The sequence below is a fragment of the Carya illinoinensis genome, chromosome 7 (assembly GCF_018687715.1).
Source record: "Carya illinoinensis cultivar Pawnee chromosome 7, C.illinoinensisPawnee_v1, whole genome shotgun sequence".
NCBI classification, from domain to species: Eukaryota; Viridiplantae; Streptophyta; class Magnoliopsida; order Fagales; family Juglandaceae; genus Carya; species Carya illinoinensis.
Window position 1 is genome coordinate 35627860 of NC_056758.1, and position 21355 is coordinate 35649214.

Below are 21355 nucleotides of genomic sequence, written 5' to 3' on the forward strand. Positions count from 1 at the left end.
TTGACAATATTCTGTATTACTGCTAAAGTCATTTTCAAATTAATTTATTCTTCGACCTTTATAGAAAATTAGGATTTATATCTAGCTCAGTTGTATGACATGATCATATGGGGTACGACTCATTCGATCGCTGAATCATATATATATATGTATTGAAGTCCACTATACTCTCCTCGATCTGCCCTACCATTTTGGACACTGGGATCTCCTTCTTTCGGCCCCAATATCCAAATAAAGGCTGATCAACAACAGAATAAAGAGTTTTATGTGCTTTTAATCTTTGTTTAATAAAAGAGCAATAATAACTTATAGGGTATATATATATATATATAATATGGGGGCTTTTCCTCTACTATTATAATTAATATATATATATATTTCCGTATTCCAAGAGAAGGGAGTTGTCATGTCCAAGTTCAACACTTCTTGGCCGGAAGTGAATAAACGTACGTTTTAATCATTTTGGTAAAAACATTTAAATAAACGAAAGGGAATAGATGGGAAACGAGTCAAACCAGGGCTCGACCAGAGACTGGCTTTCAGGATTCTCTCGTGTTCCATCAAATCTATCCTAGCTGTCAGGCATGTACTTATAAGAGAGGATTGGACAAAATGCAATTAAGAACGCAACTGCCTTGGTCAGGGTGGTGTCCGACCGGTTCATGCAGGCCGGGTCAGAACCAGTCCTTCTCTTCCGAGACCCAGCCTTTTGTCCTGTGAATATTATAATACAAAGTAGGTTGTCTGATAGAAGCACTCGATCGATCTTAAAGATCAAAAGGCTTGGTAATATATTCTTCCTGGGCAGGCTGCCTCCTTTTTTGTTTTTTGAATTTTAGAATGATGGTGGTCTTGAGTGAGGGGGGGCAGCATGTCTCGTAAAGCGAGGGGATTGATATCCGATCTCAGCCACAATTAAGTACACTTTAGGAGTGGGAAACCTTAGTGGAAACACTTCATTAGGTTCCTTAAGATGAAGATCAACATCTTGCAAACAGATGAAAGAAGGTCCTTTAATTCAATTTATTAAGATGAGCTCCAACATTAAAGACCTTTTTACCATATAACAAAAGAAAAAGGGCCAGAAAAGATGGATTCCCCCTGTTGCCTGCTACTTTTTTTTTTCTTTGTTAAACTGTGGTCCTATACTAAAGGAGTGTATATTCTTTCTCTCTCTTTCTTAAACATGAGTAGTGGAACCTTTTCTAGGAGAAGGCTTTCTCGACGTTCCATATAATATAATAATATATATAATCTTTAACCCTTTGATGATTGAATTGGTTTGTCTAGTTATAAAAACTAGAACGAATTTAAGCATTTAATTTTATTACTAGTACTTATGACTTTTGGTTGTTTAAGCTTCTCTTTTAAGTTCGTTCAACTGCTCATCATGGCTACCCTATGTAGTCCGCAACATATGATCTGCATTAACTGACAATTTGGTAGGGATCATCTCGCCGCAGTGGCTGGTAATCATTATTGAGTGCATGGTTGAAAATGGAGGGAGTATGTGGAATCCCTACGGATACGATAAAGTATTTTCCCAGGTAACTACTACAAAATATATTTCTTCAAATAATTAGAAATTAAAAGGGATATAATATTGATGTACAGATCATAAAATACTAACATCATGGATGATCTATATAATAATGTGCAGATACATATAAAAATGCAAAGAAATGTAAACTTAATTTGTTGTGTGTGTAAAGGTGGGGGTTGTAATGGGGTTGGAGGTTCTCATAGGGCATGAGAACGCATAGGGTAGCCACCGGGCCACCACTCCCCCCCTCGTGCGCGCTATCTATCAATGGCGGCTCAGCCCCTCCTCAATTATCATCATTAATGGCATGGTGCCAAAACAAAACCTGTTAGATAATAGTCACTTCCTCTCTCCCTTCCCTTTTCAAGGCTTCACGTAGTGCGATTGGGGTTGTCTTGTCAGTCAAGGAGCTATAGGGCATGATATAGAAGAATGTGGGAGACAACCAAAAACATTTGAAGGTTAGCAACAGTTGACGTAACGTCTTTTTAGGGCCACTGTGGGCCACACCTCTCCACACTCGTACTCTTTTTTTTCTCGCTCTCTTCCACTATATTTACATCTGCTACTCCTCCCTAGCTCACCATCACTTCCCCCTTCTTCTTCACTTCCTATCTGTAGTAGTACTAGTACTTCAAAGTCTTTCCTTGTTTCTGCTTCAATGGCTGATACCGGTTCAGCCCCTGCAAAGAGAATGTGGTGCTCTATACCCGAAAGGTTCCAGCTGCATGCGGCCATGTTGGCCTTGCAGTTTGGCTATGCCGGGTTCCATGTTGTCTCCAGAGCTGCCCTCAACATGGGCGTTAGCAAACTTGTGTTCCCTGTCTATAGGAACATTATCGCTTTGCTTTTGCTCCTTCCCTTTGCATATTTTCTAGAGAAGTACGTACCTCACTAGCAAAACATTATATATATATACCTTTCGTTGCTGCATGATCTAAATGATAATAACAAATGTTTCTACTTCTTTGACCAGGATGCAGAGGCCGGCAATTACCCTAAATTTCCTCGTTCAATTCTTTCTGCTCGCACTTGTTGGGTATATACATGATTAGATCAAGCGATACGCATAACACTAATCTCCAAAATAAATAATGATAACATTAATTTTAAACGTTTCTTTGCGTGACAGAATAACAGCAAATCAAGGATTTTACTTGCTTGGCTTAGAGAACACATCTCCCACTTTCGCATCAGCAATTCAAAACTCAGTCCCAGCCATTACCTTTCTCATGGCGGCCCTACTCAGGCAAGCTCAAGCCCCATCTCTCTCTTAGGAATAATATACGTAAAAACGAGCGCGCGCGCGTACACAAACTCCAAAAGACGGGACGTTCTTTATTCTTTTGGATGGTCAAACACGTGTTTTTGTATACATGATAACTTATACCCGTTTGTTCATTGCCTGAATACAGGATTGAGAAAGTACGACTAGATCGGAAAGACGGCATAGCAAAGGTGCTTGGAACCATATTCTGCGTCACTGGAGCGACAGTAATCACACTATACAAAGGTCCAACCATATACAGCCCAACACAAACACTACACAGCACAACACCAGCTTTTGTGTCACAGCTAGGGGATGCAACTGCGAAGAACTGGACCCTGGGCTGCATCTACCTTATTGGCCATTGCTTGTCATGGTCCGGCTGGCTCGTTCTTCAAGCTCCGGTTCTTAAGAAGTATCCGGCCCGCCTCTCGGTCACCTCCTATACGTGTTTTTTCGGTCTCCTACAGTTTGTGGTGATTGCTCTGATCTTTGAAAGAGATGCACAGGCCTGGGTTTTTCACTCTGGTGGAGAGCTCTTCACCATCCTCTATGCGGTCAGTGATTCTATTTAACACGAACATCCTTATTCCTTTGTCTAAAAGTTTGTCTCAAATAATTAACGTACAATTGGTCAAGCATTAGGTTGTATACTCACAGCCTGAGCCAAGGCCCAAGATCAGTGGGAAAAGATGGCAATAATGCTAAAAACAAAAAAGAAGATTTGAATTGATTGAATAAATAGGTAATTAAAAAAAATTGCTTGAATAAGTTTAACCGACGAAAAGTACCCGTGTTATGCGCTTGCTGTTTTTTATTGCACAAAAGTGTATGAAAGTAGTTTGACTAAACTTCAGCCAATAGCCACCCTATTCTCAAATTGATGACAAAGCCCACTCTGCGAATTAGCGTCATAAGTAGGCTTTAGCATTAATTAGGAAGAAAGTGTGCCCAGAAAGGAAAAGGTGACATTATCAGTTGGCACTCCGGCTACCACCCCCCACATATATCCCCAAAAAAGAACTCTCTTTTGCGTGTCATCTAAGAGGTGCATATGAAAAAATGGTGTGATACCAACTTTTTCTTTGCATTTCAAGACCCCTGAGGCACCTGTGCTCAGGGGTGGACTGTGTTGAAAAGTCTGTCAAGTCTTGTTCTGATATAAAAGGGTAACTTTGTTCATGTGCGAAACCGGTAGCTCAAACGTTTTATCATGCTAAATTCATTGGATGCAAAGCTGATAACCTTATTTGTTTATATATGTTCAAACTTAGCTTTAGTCGTCAAAGGGTACAAAAGTCGTTGTATAATAATGTAGGTATGGTTGGGGTTGAAAATGAAATGAGAAAGAAAGTTTGTGTTGTGTGGAAATATTGCAGGGAGTGGTGGCATCAGGGGTGGCTTTCGCTGTACAGATATGGTGCATTGACAGAGGGGGCCCTGTCTTCGTGGCTGTCTATCAACCTGTTCAGACTCTCGTCGTGGCTATAATGGCTTCTATTGCTTTACGTGAAGAGTTCTACTTAGGAGGGTGGGTCCCTTCTCTTCATACTACAATCACCTCCCCCACATTTCTCTCACAAATTAGTTTTAGGACAAATGCTGCATCGAGTCATAAAATGCAGCTCAATCATTTTTTAAAAAGAGTCAAATTTATTATTAAAGAATTATTTTTTAAATATAAATTTTGTATTTATTTATCTTTTTGAAAAGATTACGTGCAAGTCATTCTATTATTACATATATAATAAGGCGAGTCTCATCAGTCATGCATTACTAGAGTCCAGAGTCCCACCTGCTTATAGATATTTAGTATTGCACATCCAAATTATGGGAAGTTTTGGATTGGGAAATGTTTAGACTGCTTATAATTATTTTTGACAAACACAAATGACCAAAGCATGTTTTGTCGTGTTTGGTACCATGTCCATACCCAAAAGAGGTGTGGGTACCGAGCATGGAAATGGATGGGTAAGTGAAGCATCAAAGTCGTTTTGCTTTTGAAGGAAGCCTCTTCAATGCCATTCAATTCTGAATAGACTGGAAATTAAATACATGAGTAAATTGAAATATTAGAGAGAGTGGGGACGTTTCTGCAAAACATCATGCTTCGCTTTTATGCCATGGAACATACAGGTTAATTTTATGGGTGTAATATATACAGGATCATTGGGGCAGTGTTGATCATAGTGGGATTGTACCTCGTTCTATGGGGCAAGAACGAGGAGAAAAAGTTTGCACTGGATAAAGTTGCGCTCCAATCCACTCCAGAGCATGGGAGCAACAGAACAACAAGCCACATCAAGTCATCCGTTACTCAGCCACTACTTCCATCATCCTCAGAGAACGTTTGACCCGCAAACTCCTGACTTTTAACTACGGCTTTGCCTGCAGAAAAGTGGGGAAAAAGTGCTACCCTATATCAGATAACTTGTGTGTGTATGATTTATTTTTTCTTTTTCAACTTTGTTTATGGCTTTCTTAGTAGGAGAGAGGGTGTTCGAAAGAGAGATCTCAAGGGGATGAATATATGATGATCATTGTCACCCAGGTGGGGCCACAGGGCCTGAATATGCATGCTTTATATGTTAATTAATTTATGGTTTGATTTACTAAAAAAAGATATGCATATTATCATGATGAACCTAATGCCAGAGCATTATGGCATGGACTTGAAAGGCCCCACAAAGTTCCCCAATCGTGCGTGATAACTGTTTTAATTGCTAAAGTTGGTTAAGCATGCTGAATTGCTGGGTACGTACTATTTGCCATCATAACCATACTCATTTGTTATCATTTCGGTCGGAAAGGAATCATCCAAAACTTGTCAATCTACAGATTTTGTTTTAATCATGGCCGGTGAGACATGATGAGATATGCTTGTGAAATATCGAGCACATGAGGGTTTGAGGCACAACTGGGAGACCACTAGAGTCGTACTTCGGCTCAGTGGAAGAAAACATTAAGATGCATGAAGGAACGTCTTAGCTAGATATATATGAAGCACGCTTGCCACCTGCGCGCACTAGACCAGCAACGATATCATGTATATTTATATTATCATAATCGAGTAGGAAAAATGGGTAGGCCGGCTTAGGACCTTGGCGATTTGGAACCACCTCTGATCAGAGCCATAATTTGAAGGTTGAGAAAGCGTATGCTCCAAATCAAAACACGCCATTGTCCCAATTAAGAGCAATTCCTTGGCAAGTGTGAATAGCCTCTGCGACGACAATAAAACGTCATAAAGATAGATCGGAAGGAAAAGGTCAGGAAAATTTTCATCAAATGGAACCAACTCCCACCTCAATAGATCACACATAATTGCGACGAGGCACTTGGAAAAGGCCGCTTAATTGAAAGTGTCGACAAGTACAAGAGAAACGTCCAAGAGGAAAGTTCAAGTCCCGTATACACCGAATTTGAAACTTGATTTGCTAATCATCGATCTCTTTGGATCGACTCCAAACACCCTCAGGAGAAAAAACAATGGCAAGCTGTTGGAAGAGAGAATGTTTTCCCTTTAAATAAATCTATTTAACCCACAAAATTATTGGTAGTTTAACTTTACGAATATAATGACTCCCAGCAGAACCTTTTTTTTTTTGTTTGTTTAAAAAATGATAGACCTTAGGATCACAAAACTTCCTGAACCAATTCTCTTGTAATTATATATGTTAATTACATGCACCTTCAATCGGCCTAAGGTTTTTGCCTCGATCTTAGGGTTGTAATCAGGCAGCTTCGATCTGTTATGTTTTAAGAGGTTTATCTTTCGCTTACTATTCAAACAAAATTGATAGATTATTAGAGGGTGACCATGCATTAATATTCCCAGAAGACAAAAAGCTAGCGACTACATTAATGCAAGTTCACCTCACGATGCTTAATTCTTCCACATCATGATCCCCTGCTGGCATCATCAAGTAGCCAAGTGCAATCCAAAAAAAAGAAGGCAAACTCATTAGATTCTTTCACAGTATCTCGACGGTCCGTTTCAGTACAATGCTGACCAGTTGTTCCTAATCCAAGGCCAAAGACATGGGTGTGCTGACAAAATTTTAGGTAGGATTTATATATGATTAACATATCTGATCGAGATCATGACATCATCAAAGACAAAGAGTATATATGAATAAATATTGTTCTCTCTCTCTCTCTCTATATAGTAATCGGATTGGGTACTTTTGCTGTTTCCAAAAGCAATATTAATCTTTTATATATATATATATATATATATATATTTGAGATGACTGGCCTTTTCTTTTTCAATGATGTGAATGGCATCCATTTTAAAAAATTTACCACGTTTTTACCTTTTTCTCCTACTTTTTTTCCCCTTGGAATTAAGCTTAATTTCGTTGGAATTGGTCCCAAATTAAATGACATGTCAAAGAGTTTCGATCGCGAGTGTTGGCAACTTGGTGTCAATCAACATTAATATTTTTTTGGATACATAATCAACATTATTAATGTTGAGTATTTATCATATCAGTCTTAGGTAAATATTTAAATTAGCACCATATTATAGATAGATAATCCGAAAGTACCTACAAATTTATCAGATAAATATGCACAAGGTCGACATGTCTCAACTCCTTTCTAAAATTCTTGAGCACCATGGTTTCTTTAATTTTTCAATAAAGTAATTAAATATATTTCATCGTTGTATTAGGTTAACTTACGTTGGGAGTTTTATCTTATCGATTTAATATTTAATATTATTCAATTTAATTAAGCTAGACTTGGTATATATATGTCACCAACTTCACGATCTCGGATGATATTCACTTCATTTATCATGAAATATAATCAGATCATGAAACGTTCATCATATGAATCATATCCCAACCACTCTTATTAAAAAAAAAAATTCATAATTCATATATAATTATATATAATATGTTCAGTGTTCTAATTTCATGACTAATTTTCTTCCGTGTGTTCGATATATATGTTGTGCCTCTGGTCTGTCCGAAAATCACACAAAACAATTTTAAAGTGGTTCAGCAAATTGCTTACGTCCACTGGAGCCTCTTTTATAGAATTTGTACGAGATTTACAAAACACTCTACAAAATTCTATTTCTCTCTCTCTCTCACGTTCCTCTTCCTCTCTTTTACCCACTGCATTTTATCTTCAGAGCTCTCTTCTATTTATAGGAGAAGAGCAGCCCACCTGTTGCAGCTTCTTCTGACTTGGGAGAGGGTGGGTGGCCTAACTATGGTAGGTGGTGGTGGGTGGTGGTGGGTGAGCATGAGTTGGTGGCTGCAAACCCAAACTCATTTCACACTCACACTTACACTTGGGTTGATTTCAACAATCACCCCCTCCACCCAAGTGTGCCATACCAGGATGCTTACAAACTGATTCATTCTTCAAATGAATGCACCACATTCTTTGACATGAGAGACTTCTGCTATCGAATACGCTCCAATGCACCCGAGGGTGCTCAGCAGTGTTCAATACTGATCAAGTCCAAACAGTGTTGGAACTTGATCCCTGTGACGACCTTCGTCAACATATCTGCTGGATTATCTTCAGTGCCAATCTTCTGAAGTTTGATGTCATCTTCTTCCAATATTTCACGTACAAAGTGAAATCTGACATCTATATGTTTTGTTCGAGAGTGATATACTTGATTCTTGGCCAAATGAATTGCACTCTGACTGTCACAGTAAACGGTAACCTCTTGCTGCTCAAAGCCCAAATCTGTTACCAATCCCTGTAACCAAATAGCTTCTTTCACGGCTTCTGTTACAGCCATGTATTCAGCCTCAGTTGATGATAGTGCAATTGTTGACTGCAAAGTTGATCGCCAACTAACTGGTCCTCCAGCCATAGTGAACACATAACCAATTGTCGATCGACGTTTGTCAAGATCACCTGCATAGTCTGAGTCAACATATCCAGTTACTAGACTATCTTCACTCTTCTCAAACCTCAAACCAACATCTACGGTCCCCGCAATATACCGTAGAATCCACTTAGCCGCATGCCAATGAACCTTTCCAGGATTATGCATATAGCGACTAACCAAGCTAACGGCCTGGGAGATATCAGGTCGTGTACACACCATGGCATACATTAAGCTTCCAACAACACTTGCATATGGTACATTCTTCATGTAGTCTCGCTCTTCATCGGTTTTAGGAGACTGCAATGCACCGAGCTTGAAATATGGGGCCATAGGAGTACTCACCGGCTTCGTCTTCGAGTCGATGTTGAATCGTTGCAGTATTCTCTTCAGATACTGTTTCTGAGTAAGGTGAACTATACCTTTCACCCTATCTCTGCTGATCTCCATTCCCAATATTCTTCGTGCTTCTCCTAGATCTTTCATTTCAAACTCATTACTTAACTGAGTTTTTAAGCGATCTATCTCCCCCTTGCTTTTACATGCAATTAACATATCATCTACATATAAAAGCAAATAAATGAAAGATCCATTTGCAAGTTTTCTGAAATATACACAATGATCGTATTGGCAACGAGTGTATTTCAGATCCAACATAAAGCGGTCGAAACGCTTGTACCATTGTCGAGGTGACTGCTTCAAGCCATAGAGAGATTTCTTCAGACTGCATACCCAATTCTCTTTGCCAGCTTCTTTGAATCCTTCTGGTTGAGACAGATAAATCTCCTCTTCCAGATCACCATGTAAGAAAGCTGTCTTTACATCAAGCTGTGCTAACTCAAGATCATATTGTGCAACCAAAGCTAACAATATCCGAATGGATGAATGTTTCACAATAGGAGAGAATACTTCACTGTAGTCAATTCCCTCTGTCTGAGCGTAGCCCTTGGCTACCAACCTAGCTTTGTATCTCACTCCATTTTTAGCAGCTTGATCATCTTTCTGATTGAAGATCCACTTACAGCCAATTGTCTTCTTTCCTTTTGGAAGCGGCACAAGCTCCCAAGTCTGGTTCTGGTGAAGAGACTGCATCTCTTCATTCATCGCCTTTGTCCATTCAACTTGTTCACTGGACTGTACGGCTTCTCTGTAAGTGGTTGGGATCTCACCCCCTTCAGCTGGTAATGCATATGTCACATAGTCTGAATAACGTATCGGTACACGTTTCTCTCGTCTCGTTCTGTTGGTTGCTATTGACTCAGGTTGACTTGGAGGTACTATGACTGGATTATCAACCTCATCTTGTCCATGCTTTCCCAACTTCTTTGAAGTAATAAACTCCACACTCTGCGAATCATCTAATGTTTCGCCATCACTGCTGCCTTCACTGGAATCTTTATGCTTATGTGACTTAAGCATCTCTGATTCGTTGAATGTAACATCTCTACTGATGATTACCTTTTTGGACTCTACACACCAGAGTCTATACCCTTTTACACCGATACTAAAGCCCAAGAATTTTGCTTTCTTGGCTCTAGGATCAAGCTTACTTTCTTTAGCATGATAGTAAGCAGGACATCCGAAAATGTGTAAAAAGTCATAATCAGTAGCATGTTTACCTCTCCACATTTCAATGGGCGTCTTCCCATTATTGGCAGCTGCTGGTAGTCGGTTAATGAGGTGACAGGCATAGGTCACAGCTTCAGCCCAAAATTGTTTACTGAATCCAGCATTCAGCAACATACATCGCACTTTCTCTAATAAAGTACGATTCATTCGTTCTGCCACACCGTTTTGCTGCGGTGTACCTCGTACCGTGAAATGTCTGACAATTCCCTCTCTCCGGCATACTTCCATGAAGGGGTCTGAAGTGTACTCACCTCCATTATCAGATCTGAGCCGCTTGATCTTCCTGCCGGTCTGAGTCTCAACCATTTTCTTCCAATCAAGGAAGATTTTCAGCACTTCATCTTTGTTCTTCATCGTATACACCCACACACGACGAGAATAATCATCAACAAAAGTTACAAACCAATGTTTACCTCCCAAAGATGCATTTTGGGTAGGTCCCCAAACATCGGAATGCACATAGTCAAGAATTCCCTGTGTATTGTGTACTGCGGTTCCAAACTTGATCCGCCTCTGCTTCCCCAATACACAGTGCTCACAGAAAGACAGTTTACATGTCTTGGCACCTTTGAGTAAGCCTTGCTTCACCAGTGTTTGCAAAGCTTTTTCTCCTGCGTGTCCCATACGCATATGCCAAAGACTGGTGGTGTCGGCATCAGTCTCATCTAGCTTCTCACAGCCTGTGGAAGCTCTTCCATCAACAGTACTTCCTTGCAAGAAGTACAAGTTTCCTCGCCTCAAACCCTTCATTGCCACCCGAACTCCCATTAGTACTTTGAGAGTTCCATCTTCAATGGCGATTCTGAATCCCTTTGAATCCAGAGATCCCAGTGAGATGAGATTCTTCCGCAAGTCCGGAACGTACCGAACTTCTGTCAGAGTCTTGACGCTGCCATCATGCAGCTTTAACCGAATGCTACCTACTCCTTGAGTCTTACAGGCACTATCATTGCCCATAAGTACTGCTCCACCATCAATCTTTGTGAAATCAGTAAACCAGTCCCGATTGGGACACATATGATAGGTACATCCGGAATCCATAATCCATTCATTGGAACGACAAATGGATGATGAACTTGCCAAGGCAAAATCTGACTCGTCATCTCTGTCCACGACATTGGCTGTGTTGGGTTGATTCTGCTGTTGTCCCTTCCGGTTGGGACAATCCTTCTTCCAGTGTCCTTTGTTGTGACAAAAGGAACACTCATCTCTGGCGAGTTTTCTGCCGACTGATGAACCACGCGATGTGGCTCGGGTTTTCGAATGAAAACCTTTCCTCCTTCCGGGATACCTTGACTGTGGTCTCCCCCTTGCTGTTAGCGCTTCACTTGATGTATCTTGATATACCTGTTTATCTTTTCTCCGGTACTCATTGCTAATTAAAGAGCTAGATACATCTTCAAAACTAATCTTTTCCTTCCCATACAATAGAGTAGTAATTAAATGCTCATATGTATCAGGCAAGGAATTCAACAGTAGTAAAGCCTTATCTTCATCTTCGATTTTAACATCCAAGTTTAACAAATCAGCAAGAATTTGATTATAGTTATTCAGATGTTCAGACATTGAAATACCTTCACGAAATTGGAATCTGAAGAGCTTCTTCTTCAAGTGCAAACGGCTCTCAATGCTCTTCTTCATGAATTTATCCTCCAATTTCTGCCAAAGTACCCTAGCATCTGTCTCTCTCATGACAAAATACTTTTGTTCTTTGGTAAGGCATAATCGGATTGTACTACAAGCTTGAGTACTAAGCTTCTTCCAACCCTGATCAGTCATATCATCTGGCTTTCCTCCCAACGCAATATCCAACTCTTGTTGGATCAACACGTCCATGACTTCACATTGCCACATGCCGAAGTTGCTTGTTCCATCGAACTTTTCAACTTCAAACTTGGCATTTGACACAGTGGACCGACGTCCCGAGCTACTGGAATGTTCAGAGCTCCTGTCTCTTCCAGATCCTTCCATTTGAATTTTAAAAAATTTAGACTCAAAATTTCAAAATTCTAACCGTACGGATGAGTCCGGAACGATCCAAATAGTAAGAAAGCACTATTTGATTGTTGAAATCGGACTCCGAATGGCTTAGATCAAGCCGAAATTGGATCTGAAAAACGGACGGTTGTGATCTGTCTGGCGCGTGGGATGCACGCGCTGAACAGTGCGCGTGGGCGGCGAGTAGGCGCGTGTATACACGCGCTACAGTACTGTCTGCGCGTGGGGGAGCGCGTGAGGCGCGTGTATGTCACGCGCTGAACCTTTGTAGGGCGCGTGGGAGCGCGTGAGGCGCGTGTCTGCCACGCGTCTTCAACCTCTGGAGCGCGTGAGGGCGCGTGGGCGCGTGTAGTTCAGTCGTCTTCTTCCTCCGACGCGCGTGGGGGCGCGTGGATGACAGCAGTGCACGCGCGGACCTTCTAGGGGCGCGTGTGAGCTACTCCGACCTCCGTTTTCGATTCCGTTTGCGGCAACGGATTCGTCTCAACGCGAGGAACACCCTGGAGTTGTCAAAAATTGATTTTAAGCAACTTGAATTTTCGGACAGCTTGAACCAGAGCTCTGATACCAATTGTTGTGCCTCTGGTCTGTCCGAAAATCACACAAAACAATTTTAAAGTGGTTCAGCAAATTGCTTACGTTCACTGGAGCCTCTTTTATAGAATTTGTACGAGATTTACAAAACACTCTACAAAATTCTATTTCTCTCTCTCTCACGTTCCTCTTCCTCTCTTTTACCCACTGCATTTTATCTTCAGAGCTCTCTTCTATTTATAGGAGAAGAGCAGCCCACCTGTTGCAGCTTCTTCTGACTTGGGAGAGGGTGGGTGGCCTAACTATGGTAGGTGGTGGTGGGTGGTGGTGGGTGAGCATGAGTTGGTGGCTGCAAACCCAAACTCATTTCACACTCACACTTACACTTGGGTTGATTTCAACAATATATATATATATAATCTACACAACCTTCTACTATTCACATAATCTGATCTACACACTATATTTTTTTTAATTTTTATTATTATTTTATTAAATATTTAATATATGAATAATGAATAGAAGAATTGAATTATTAATTTAAGAAAAATAAACTCAAAAAAAAAAAGAAATTAAAAAAAAAAACATTGAAAATATGAAAATTTTGAAAAAAAAAAGTGGTGTGTGAAGGTTGGGAGATTGTATAGAATTGCTCATATATATATATATATAAGCTTTCGGTCAAAGAGTATGCTTTATTTTGATTAAAGAATAACGCGATCATAGCCGAAGAGCTCGTAATTTCGAAAGTATGTTATAGACACAACAAACATTTATTTTTTATTTACTTTTTAATAATAACAAACCTTTATTTTAATTAAAGCTGTAAAAGTCGAATATTTCACATGTGTACGTTACAGATCATAATACGTACCCTATAACATGTCATGTAGATGATAAATTGCGGCAAATATTTCCCTTTTGAAACATACAGAAAGAGAGATATTTGTTAATTAAAAACAAGAAAAATTTAAGAACATCAAGTTTTCAAACAATTTTCTGAAGAAACCTTAAGTAGATTCTAAAGCATCGTACTTTTGAATTGATATCCTTCACGATAATCAACATCCTGATCTCTCTTCATTTCCCCGCCTAACCCAACCACGAGCTCATCTCTCACACTTCCATCTGCACCCCTTCCTTTATAACTCCAAGCCACCCACAAATATACCAACAAATTAACCAAGTTAATCCCCGTCAATATCCAATAGAAATAATCGAGCCGGCTCTTATTCAAATCGTTCCTCAGCCACCCTCTCTCTTCCCCGCCAGTTGCTCTCTCAATGATCTTCACCAGGGCAGTACTTAACCAGCTTCCAATCCCGATCTCACTGAGGAATATTGCACTGCAAATGCTTCGTGTCCCATCCGTAGCTTCATCGTAGAAGAACTCCATTTGTCCTACGTAGGTAAACACTTCGGCGCTGCCAATCAGAAAGAACTGTGGAAACAACCAAAAGACGCTCATTGATAACGGATTGGAATCGTCACGGCGTTTCTTCACCAATGCGGCTGAAGCCATGGCAAAGATGGAAATAAAGAGTCCGATACCCATTAGTTGCAGCGATGTCATTCCTCGGGGGTGACCGTTTCTTTTGCGGAGGAAGGGGACGACTAATTTTTCGTAGATGGGGACGAGAATGAGGGCGTTGATAGCGCTGAAAAAGGGGAATGGAGCCCGCTGGAATGTTGAAGTTGGAGCCGAGGCTGCGGTCCATGACTCGGGCTTGGCTGACGAAGAAAGTTGAGAGTTGGGAGTATGAGATGGAGAGGGCTATAGTGGATGCCCAGACGGGGAGGATTCTGATGAAGGATTTGAGCTCTTCAACTTGGTAACTGTGCAGAGCCTCCAGCGGTTTTTCGCGTTGGCTTCTGGGTCTGTGACTACTGCTGCTTTGTCCAAAAACCTGCAGATCGAAAGGCACTGGGTAAAAACTTGCACTTCCCGTTACTTATCTGCATGCATGCGTTCATATAAAAACAATGGAAATTTGAATTCTCGAGTCTGAGAGACGTTCTTTGGTTTTTTTTTTTTTGGTCGAGAAACTCGTGCACGAGAGAACTGGTTAATTCCTTGTTGGGCCACGTTAAACTGTCACACTAAAGAGCGTACAATGATATTGAGTTACCCTATTTGGGACGTAAATAGATTATTTATATTAATATATATTTTTGATAATGTAAGTATCACAAATTTTAACACATAGATTTTATGGTTAATATACGATGTTACCGATTAGATAAAGTCAAAATAAAACAAATAGTCAAACACATAGTAATTATCATGTAGGTAACGTATCTAAGTAATTTAATATGAAATTTATAAGATTTTTTATGCTAAAAATTTGTATAGTTTTAGTATTTTTTAAATTCGCATGTATATGGCTCAATCTTACGCCATCATGTACTCAAGTACGCAAGCAAGGGGCTGGATTATCAATTCACTGACCTGTACTGTGCAGTATGAGGTAGTTTCCGGGCTCGCAAGATATCAGACTCCTTGGTCTTGACCTCATAAAGCTGATCTTCACGTCCCACCTCAACTCCTCTGAAATGGTTCCTCGTAGAAGCCACAATGACCTGAAGGAACCTGCTAAAAGGGATTCCCATCGGCTTTTGGTAGCGATATCTTTGAAGAGAAATGCTACACATCATCTCACATCATACACTTTATATATTAAAATATTATTTTTTATTTTTTTTATTTTTTATTTCATTTTATTCTTATTAAACTAATTGAATTATTCTATTTATTATCCACATAATATATATTTATCATAAAAAAATAAAAAATAAAATAAAATAAGTATGGTATATGAAGTGTGAGGATGATAAGAATAATTTTTCATCTTGGAATACCAGAACTTAGTATAATGATGGAGCAGACCATAGCCGCTGTCGGAACTCCAAAGCCCCAAACCCAACCTTTCTTCTCTTGTATATACACCATCAGTGTGATACCTAAAAGTGCACCCATGTTTATGGCTAAGAAGAACCAGTTGAAGAACCCGAATTTCTTTTGGACTTCCTCTTCATCAGCCTCATCGAACTGATCTGCTCCAAAGGATGAGACTCAGGGCTTGATACCGCCAGTTCCGAGAGCTATAAGGCCAAGCGCACCGTAGAGGAATGCTGTTTGGCTGTCCGTCGCCTTGATGCATGGCTTTTGTGTGCATGGAGCTGGACGTAGGCTGTCTATGGAGGCCGAGAGTGTCAATAACACCATTCCCTGAGATATCATCACAAATTAAGACACCGTATATATAATAAGATTGGGCCAGTCTTGCAGAATAAATTAAATGGGCCATTCATTTCTTAATTGCCTAGCTAGTCCACTTTAACAGGCAATTGGACCCTTTTTCGTTGTTTTGATATTCGAAGAGAGAAAAAACTGGGTTCAGTACTACTAATATTGCTTTCAAGCTAATTACCACAGCATAGACGCAAGAGAAGATGAAAATGGTTTTGAAGTGGCCCAGATAAGCATCGGCTAAAAATGCTCCGTGTAGAGTTAGGACATAAGCAGCACCAATCCAATCGGTGACGTAAGTTGCAGCAGAAGGAAGCGATTGGCGCATCTCAATCACCAAGTAAGTCGCCATGTTCACCGCAATTGCGAAAAACGCTAACCTCTCCGCCACCTCATTCACTTATTCATCATGCAACAATTATAAGATCACCCCTTGTCATTAATTACACAAATCCTATAAAAGAAAGTAAATATTCATTTACTATGATCTCCCATTTAATTAGAGTTTGAGAAAAGTCATGAAAACCTATGATAAACGGAGAGGCCTTGCATCCTCCAGTTGTTTGCTTGTCTGCAGTTCTCTCTCGAAAATCCACGCACCCATTGCTTACCAAAGTCGTCGAAAGGCTGGCTGCCTACAAAAACCTTCCCAGAGGACGTGTTAGTAGAGCAAACTATATAATTAGTGCATGCATGCATGCTTTGGTTGCATACAGTTGATCTTATATATACAGGCTAGGAAACTTTACCACATTGGCTTGCGTAGTACTGTCATCTTCTGTAAATTTCTCCATGGAGGGCCGAACAATGGAGTAGTACTTCTCGTATGTGTGATTGCCCGGTTCGTTACTCTCCATCTTTGAGCTTGTGTGTAAAGAGCTTTTGGCGTCTGCAAGAGTTCCGTCCAAGTAGAAGTCTATGATACTGAGCTGATCTATTTAAATTAAATACCCAGAAGTGGGATTATATTCTAAATAAACTTTAGCGAAGTCCAGCTACTGATAGAAAGAGACTGTGATCAGGCCGGGATTGACAGACAATGGTTTAGCAGTTTTTAAGTCTTTTGCTTGGACATGACCTGCTGGGAGTGATGCGATGATAATCTGTCATGACCGGTATGGTGTTAACGTGGATTCAATAATAATGCTGGATTTGGGAAGTGGGCATACGGTCCGAACAAATGTCGGAAAACAAGTCCGCTTCTCGTTGGTTCCAACGATGAATTTAATTCTTTGCTTACATGAAAGCATTAGACGTTGGAAGTAGTCAAGCTGCCGTCCCGAATTTTGAGTAATTGCGCCGGACAAGATTCATGTGGACCCAACCCTGTTCCTTTTGTAACGTTTTGGGAACTATTCAAACTGTGTGGACTCCTTCGTCCATACGCAGAACGTTTTGTTCTTGTCCTCATAGTTTAAGTAGCATTTATTATAGATAAAAGGATAGATGAAGTCTGTAGTGCAAGTATCATATAATCAATTTGATAAAAGTAAATAAATATGATATTTATATAATTTTTTTTTAAATAATAGATTCAATTTTTTTTAAAGCAACACTACGATATTTTCAAACTCTATGACTACATAAAACATCAGTTTTTATTATATGCATGACAATTCCTATGTTGAAAGTTTAAGAATAACAGACGAAACAAAAGGAGGGTTCAGAAAAGAGAACACATGATGCTTTGTGTGGTGCTTCCCAAAGTAAGGTTTTCTCAACTTTTGATCTGAATTTTTTTATTTTTATTTTTATTTTTTGAACATTTGGAGAGCGGATTGCGAATTCCATACCTCTATTTTAAAGACCGGGAGTAATGTTAATTACATTACATGCCTTTAACGAATTTTTAAAGTTAAATAGGAGCTAGATAGATAGAAAGATAATAGAATATCATAGGTTTGCGGCTATTGACAAGACTAATTACCGATTGGGAGTGGGCATAGCAGGAAGGAATCATGTGGGAGAGGTTCTGTTTTCTTTTAGTTCTTCAAAATTGTTTAGTGGTAGCTCTGATATGGGGGAAGTAGTGGCTCTCTAGAGAGCTATGGAACTTGTTATGGAGCTAGATGTCAGGAATGTAGTGTTTGAAGGAGATGCTAACAAGGTGATCAAAGGGGTAATAGATGTAAGGGGAACTTATGCATGGATGGAGCAGATGTATGCTAATATTCGAAGCAGATTGAGTTTGAGGCCTGACTGGTCGGTGAATTTCATACATAAAGAAGGTAATTGTGTGGCTCATGAATTGGCTAAGAGAGCTTTAAGAATGGAAGGGGAATGGTGCTGGATTGAGGAAGGACCTTCAGAGATCATTAGTTTAATTGCTAGTGAAATGACTTGTATTAGTGAAGAGAATTCAGTGAGTTAGTGATTATAGAGATGTTAAGGTTATGTTGCTGCAATGTAACTCTTTTAGTAAATGAATGAGGCATTTTTGTTGGGTTCAAAAAAAAAAAAAAATTATTATTCCTTTAATTCCGTTAGATATTTATACACTAAATTGTATAACCCATCTTGTTTTGTTCATATCTTTTCCACTGGAGACCCTCAATTGATAATTTTTTACATCCGTTCCAGCCCATGAAGTCTCAAACCAACCCATAACATTTGATAAATTTAGGGTTTTAAGAGTAAGATACGCCTAATTTTGTATACTTTCATTTTAAATAGAAGGTCATTGTATAAAATTTAAAATTTCAATGAAACTTTTTAATTTTTTATGAAGTGATCGATCCTATCGTGTTTATTAATTATAAAATGGTCCTTCCCACGTTTAATTCCTTTTATTATATAATTACTAAAGTCAAAATTAAGTTACGAAAATAAAGGATAAGCTAAAGAAAACAGTTACAGATATAAGAAATTATATCAAAATAAATTTATAAATTGACTTAATTTTATAAGATCTATCAAATTTAATAAAAATAATTTTATAATTTTATATATATATAAATTTATAAATTTTTTTATATAAATTTTTAGAAGGAAGTATCTCCCTCAAAGCCGAACGAAATTAAAGACGTCAATCTACGTAATCATCTAAATACACAAGTCAACGTTTATCAAAGAGTCAGACACATAAATTGACTTTTAAGGTTGTAAACGAATTCGTTCTTACGGCGAAATTTTTCCTTAAATTATATGATATGTATTTATATAAATCTGTATACATACTCTCAAGATTAAACAAAACTTTATTTTTGAATAAGTAATGTTATTATAAATCACATTCTTATCTTATTTTCTTTTCACTATATAAGATATATCATATTTATCACTATTATATGATAAAAAAATTTTTAATAAATAATTATTTAATAATAATAAATATACCATATTTTATATAATGAAATGAAAGTGAGATAACAGTGTACTGTATCGATTTTTTTTTTTTTAAATTATTTGGTGGCAATAAAATTTTTATTGAGAAGCAATCAATTAGCTCGGAAAAACCTTTGCTTCAATGAAGTAGATGAAAGATATAATACTGAAATGTAAATGGCATTTATTTTTAAACATATTTAATCATTAATAAAAAATAAAAATACAAATTTATTAATAATTATTATTTTTAATTATTAAAAAAATAAAATATATGAATAAGCACATATTTTATACTATCATTTTCTTTCATTTAATATAAAATAGTAAAAGAGCAGTAAATTAACTATTTTATATATTATTAGGTCGGAATAACGTGCAAAACATATTTGTCTAGTTAGGTGAGACAAGATTTTTAATAAAATAATATGATTTTTTACAAAAAAATAAAAAATAATTAATGCACCAAATTGAATCATCTCTTTGTGAAATTTGTGTTGTAATGTTCTCCAAATATGACAAATGCTCCTACATGACATGAATTTAATACTTTTATATAATCAATAGAAAATTAAAGAATATAAATGTAAAAAATTCAAAACATGGTAAATTATTACAAATTATGGACGGTGATATTAAATTATCCTTCCATTTTCTGTTATTTCTAAACAAAATATATAAAAGAGAGGTATTCATTAACTTTAAAATCGAAAGCATATCAACTTATTGTAATTATTACGTATACAAATTAAGATTCAGAAAGCCAATCTCTACAAATAAAAAGTGGTGTGAGAGACATATAATATAGGAAAACGCTTCTGGCCAGTGTCTCCTATAAGTTGGTTTTATCAAAGACAAATAAACACTTGCCACGTAACGGGTTACTCAAGAGTTCAGTTTGGACCCATAGCAGGGGATGAAACTCTCATTCCCTCTCGAACTAGATCTCTCCCCTCCCGAGCTCTGCTCTCTCTCTCTCTCTCTCTCTCTCTCTCTCTCTGGACGTTGACTTCTTGGGAAACCTTGTTGGGTTCCCCATTAGACAATTTCCTCGGGCTAAAACTTCAAATTTCTAGAGTAATAACCCGGCACCACAACCACCATTCTTATTCGAAAAAAAATTCAACAAAAATGGTTGGTAATCAAGCCTATAAAAAATAAAGACCTTTAAAACAAGGATTAGAAGCAAATTTTTAAACCAACACCAACCTCAACTTCTAGGAGCCCTTTCTCTCTTTTTCTTTGTAAAACTGACCCACTAACCCATTAGGTCATATGAGGTAGATTCAATTTCAGGGTTTGGTGTCACGTATTGAAATCAAGGAAAAAAAATATTTGATAAAATAAGGAACACCCAAGAATCCTTGCGAGCAAGAGAGAGAAAGAGTGGAGAGTCATTTGCTTCGGCACCCCCCAGCGATCAAGCCTCACTCACCTGTGTTACCCAAGCCTCTCACCTTGGCTCGGCTATGGCAACTGTGACCACTGGCAAGGAAGATTTACTTGCAGGGAGGTCTTGGCGTTGGTTATTTCTAAAGGATTTATGGTGGGAGTCAAAGGAATGGAAGTCGCCCTCTCCATTTCTGCAAGAGTAGTGGTGCTGTTGCTCGCCACATTCTACAACAGTTGTGGAATATGAACATTATCGATGTTAGCCCAAAAAGTGGGAGGAGAAACACCTCAACTGGTCAGCGGGATGTCGATCAAGTTGCCGTGCGGATCGTGATTACCCCTTGATCAATTGACACCTGAGGTTTGGTGGGATCACTTTTTGTTTGTTGGAGAAATGTGGCAACGACTGAGTTAAGACAAATTTTTTGTTCCTCCTGCTGAGTGTTTCTTTAGGAAATTAGGATAGAAATGGGTGATGTTTTCTTTTCAAGTTTGGTGCTTTGACATTACAAACACATCCTTTTGAGTTTGCACTTTTAAACGAAGCATGGTGATTGTGAA

General features: G+C 38.6%; 1 protein-coding gene and 1 pseudogene across 1 annotated transcript; one reads left to right on the plus strand and one right to left on the minus strand.

Annotated features, from left to right (window-relative positions):
* Window positions 1-2120: 2120 nt before the first annotated feature.
* LOC122317117 (protein WALLS ARE THIN 1-like) lies at window positions 2121-5450 on the plus strand. The gene is made up of 6 exons (XM_043134045.1): window positions 2121-2425; window positions 2520-2582; window positions 2676-2792; window positions 2959-3367; window positions 4190-4341; window positions 4975-5450. Exons 1-6 carry the CDS (start codon window positions 2205-2207, stop codon window positions 5162-5164), a joined length of 1152 nt encoding a protein of 383 aa, XP_042989979.1. The 5' UTR covers window positions 2121-2204; the 3' UTR covers window positions 5165-5450.
* Window positions 5451-13676: 8226 nt separating this feature from the next.
* LOC122316366 lies at window positions 13677-16935 on the minus strand (annotated as a pseudogene).
* Window positions 16936-21355: the final 4420 nt, after the last annotated feature.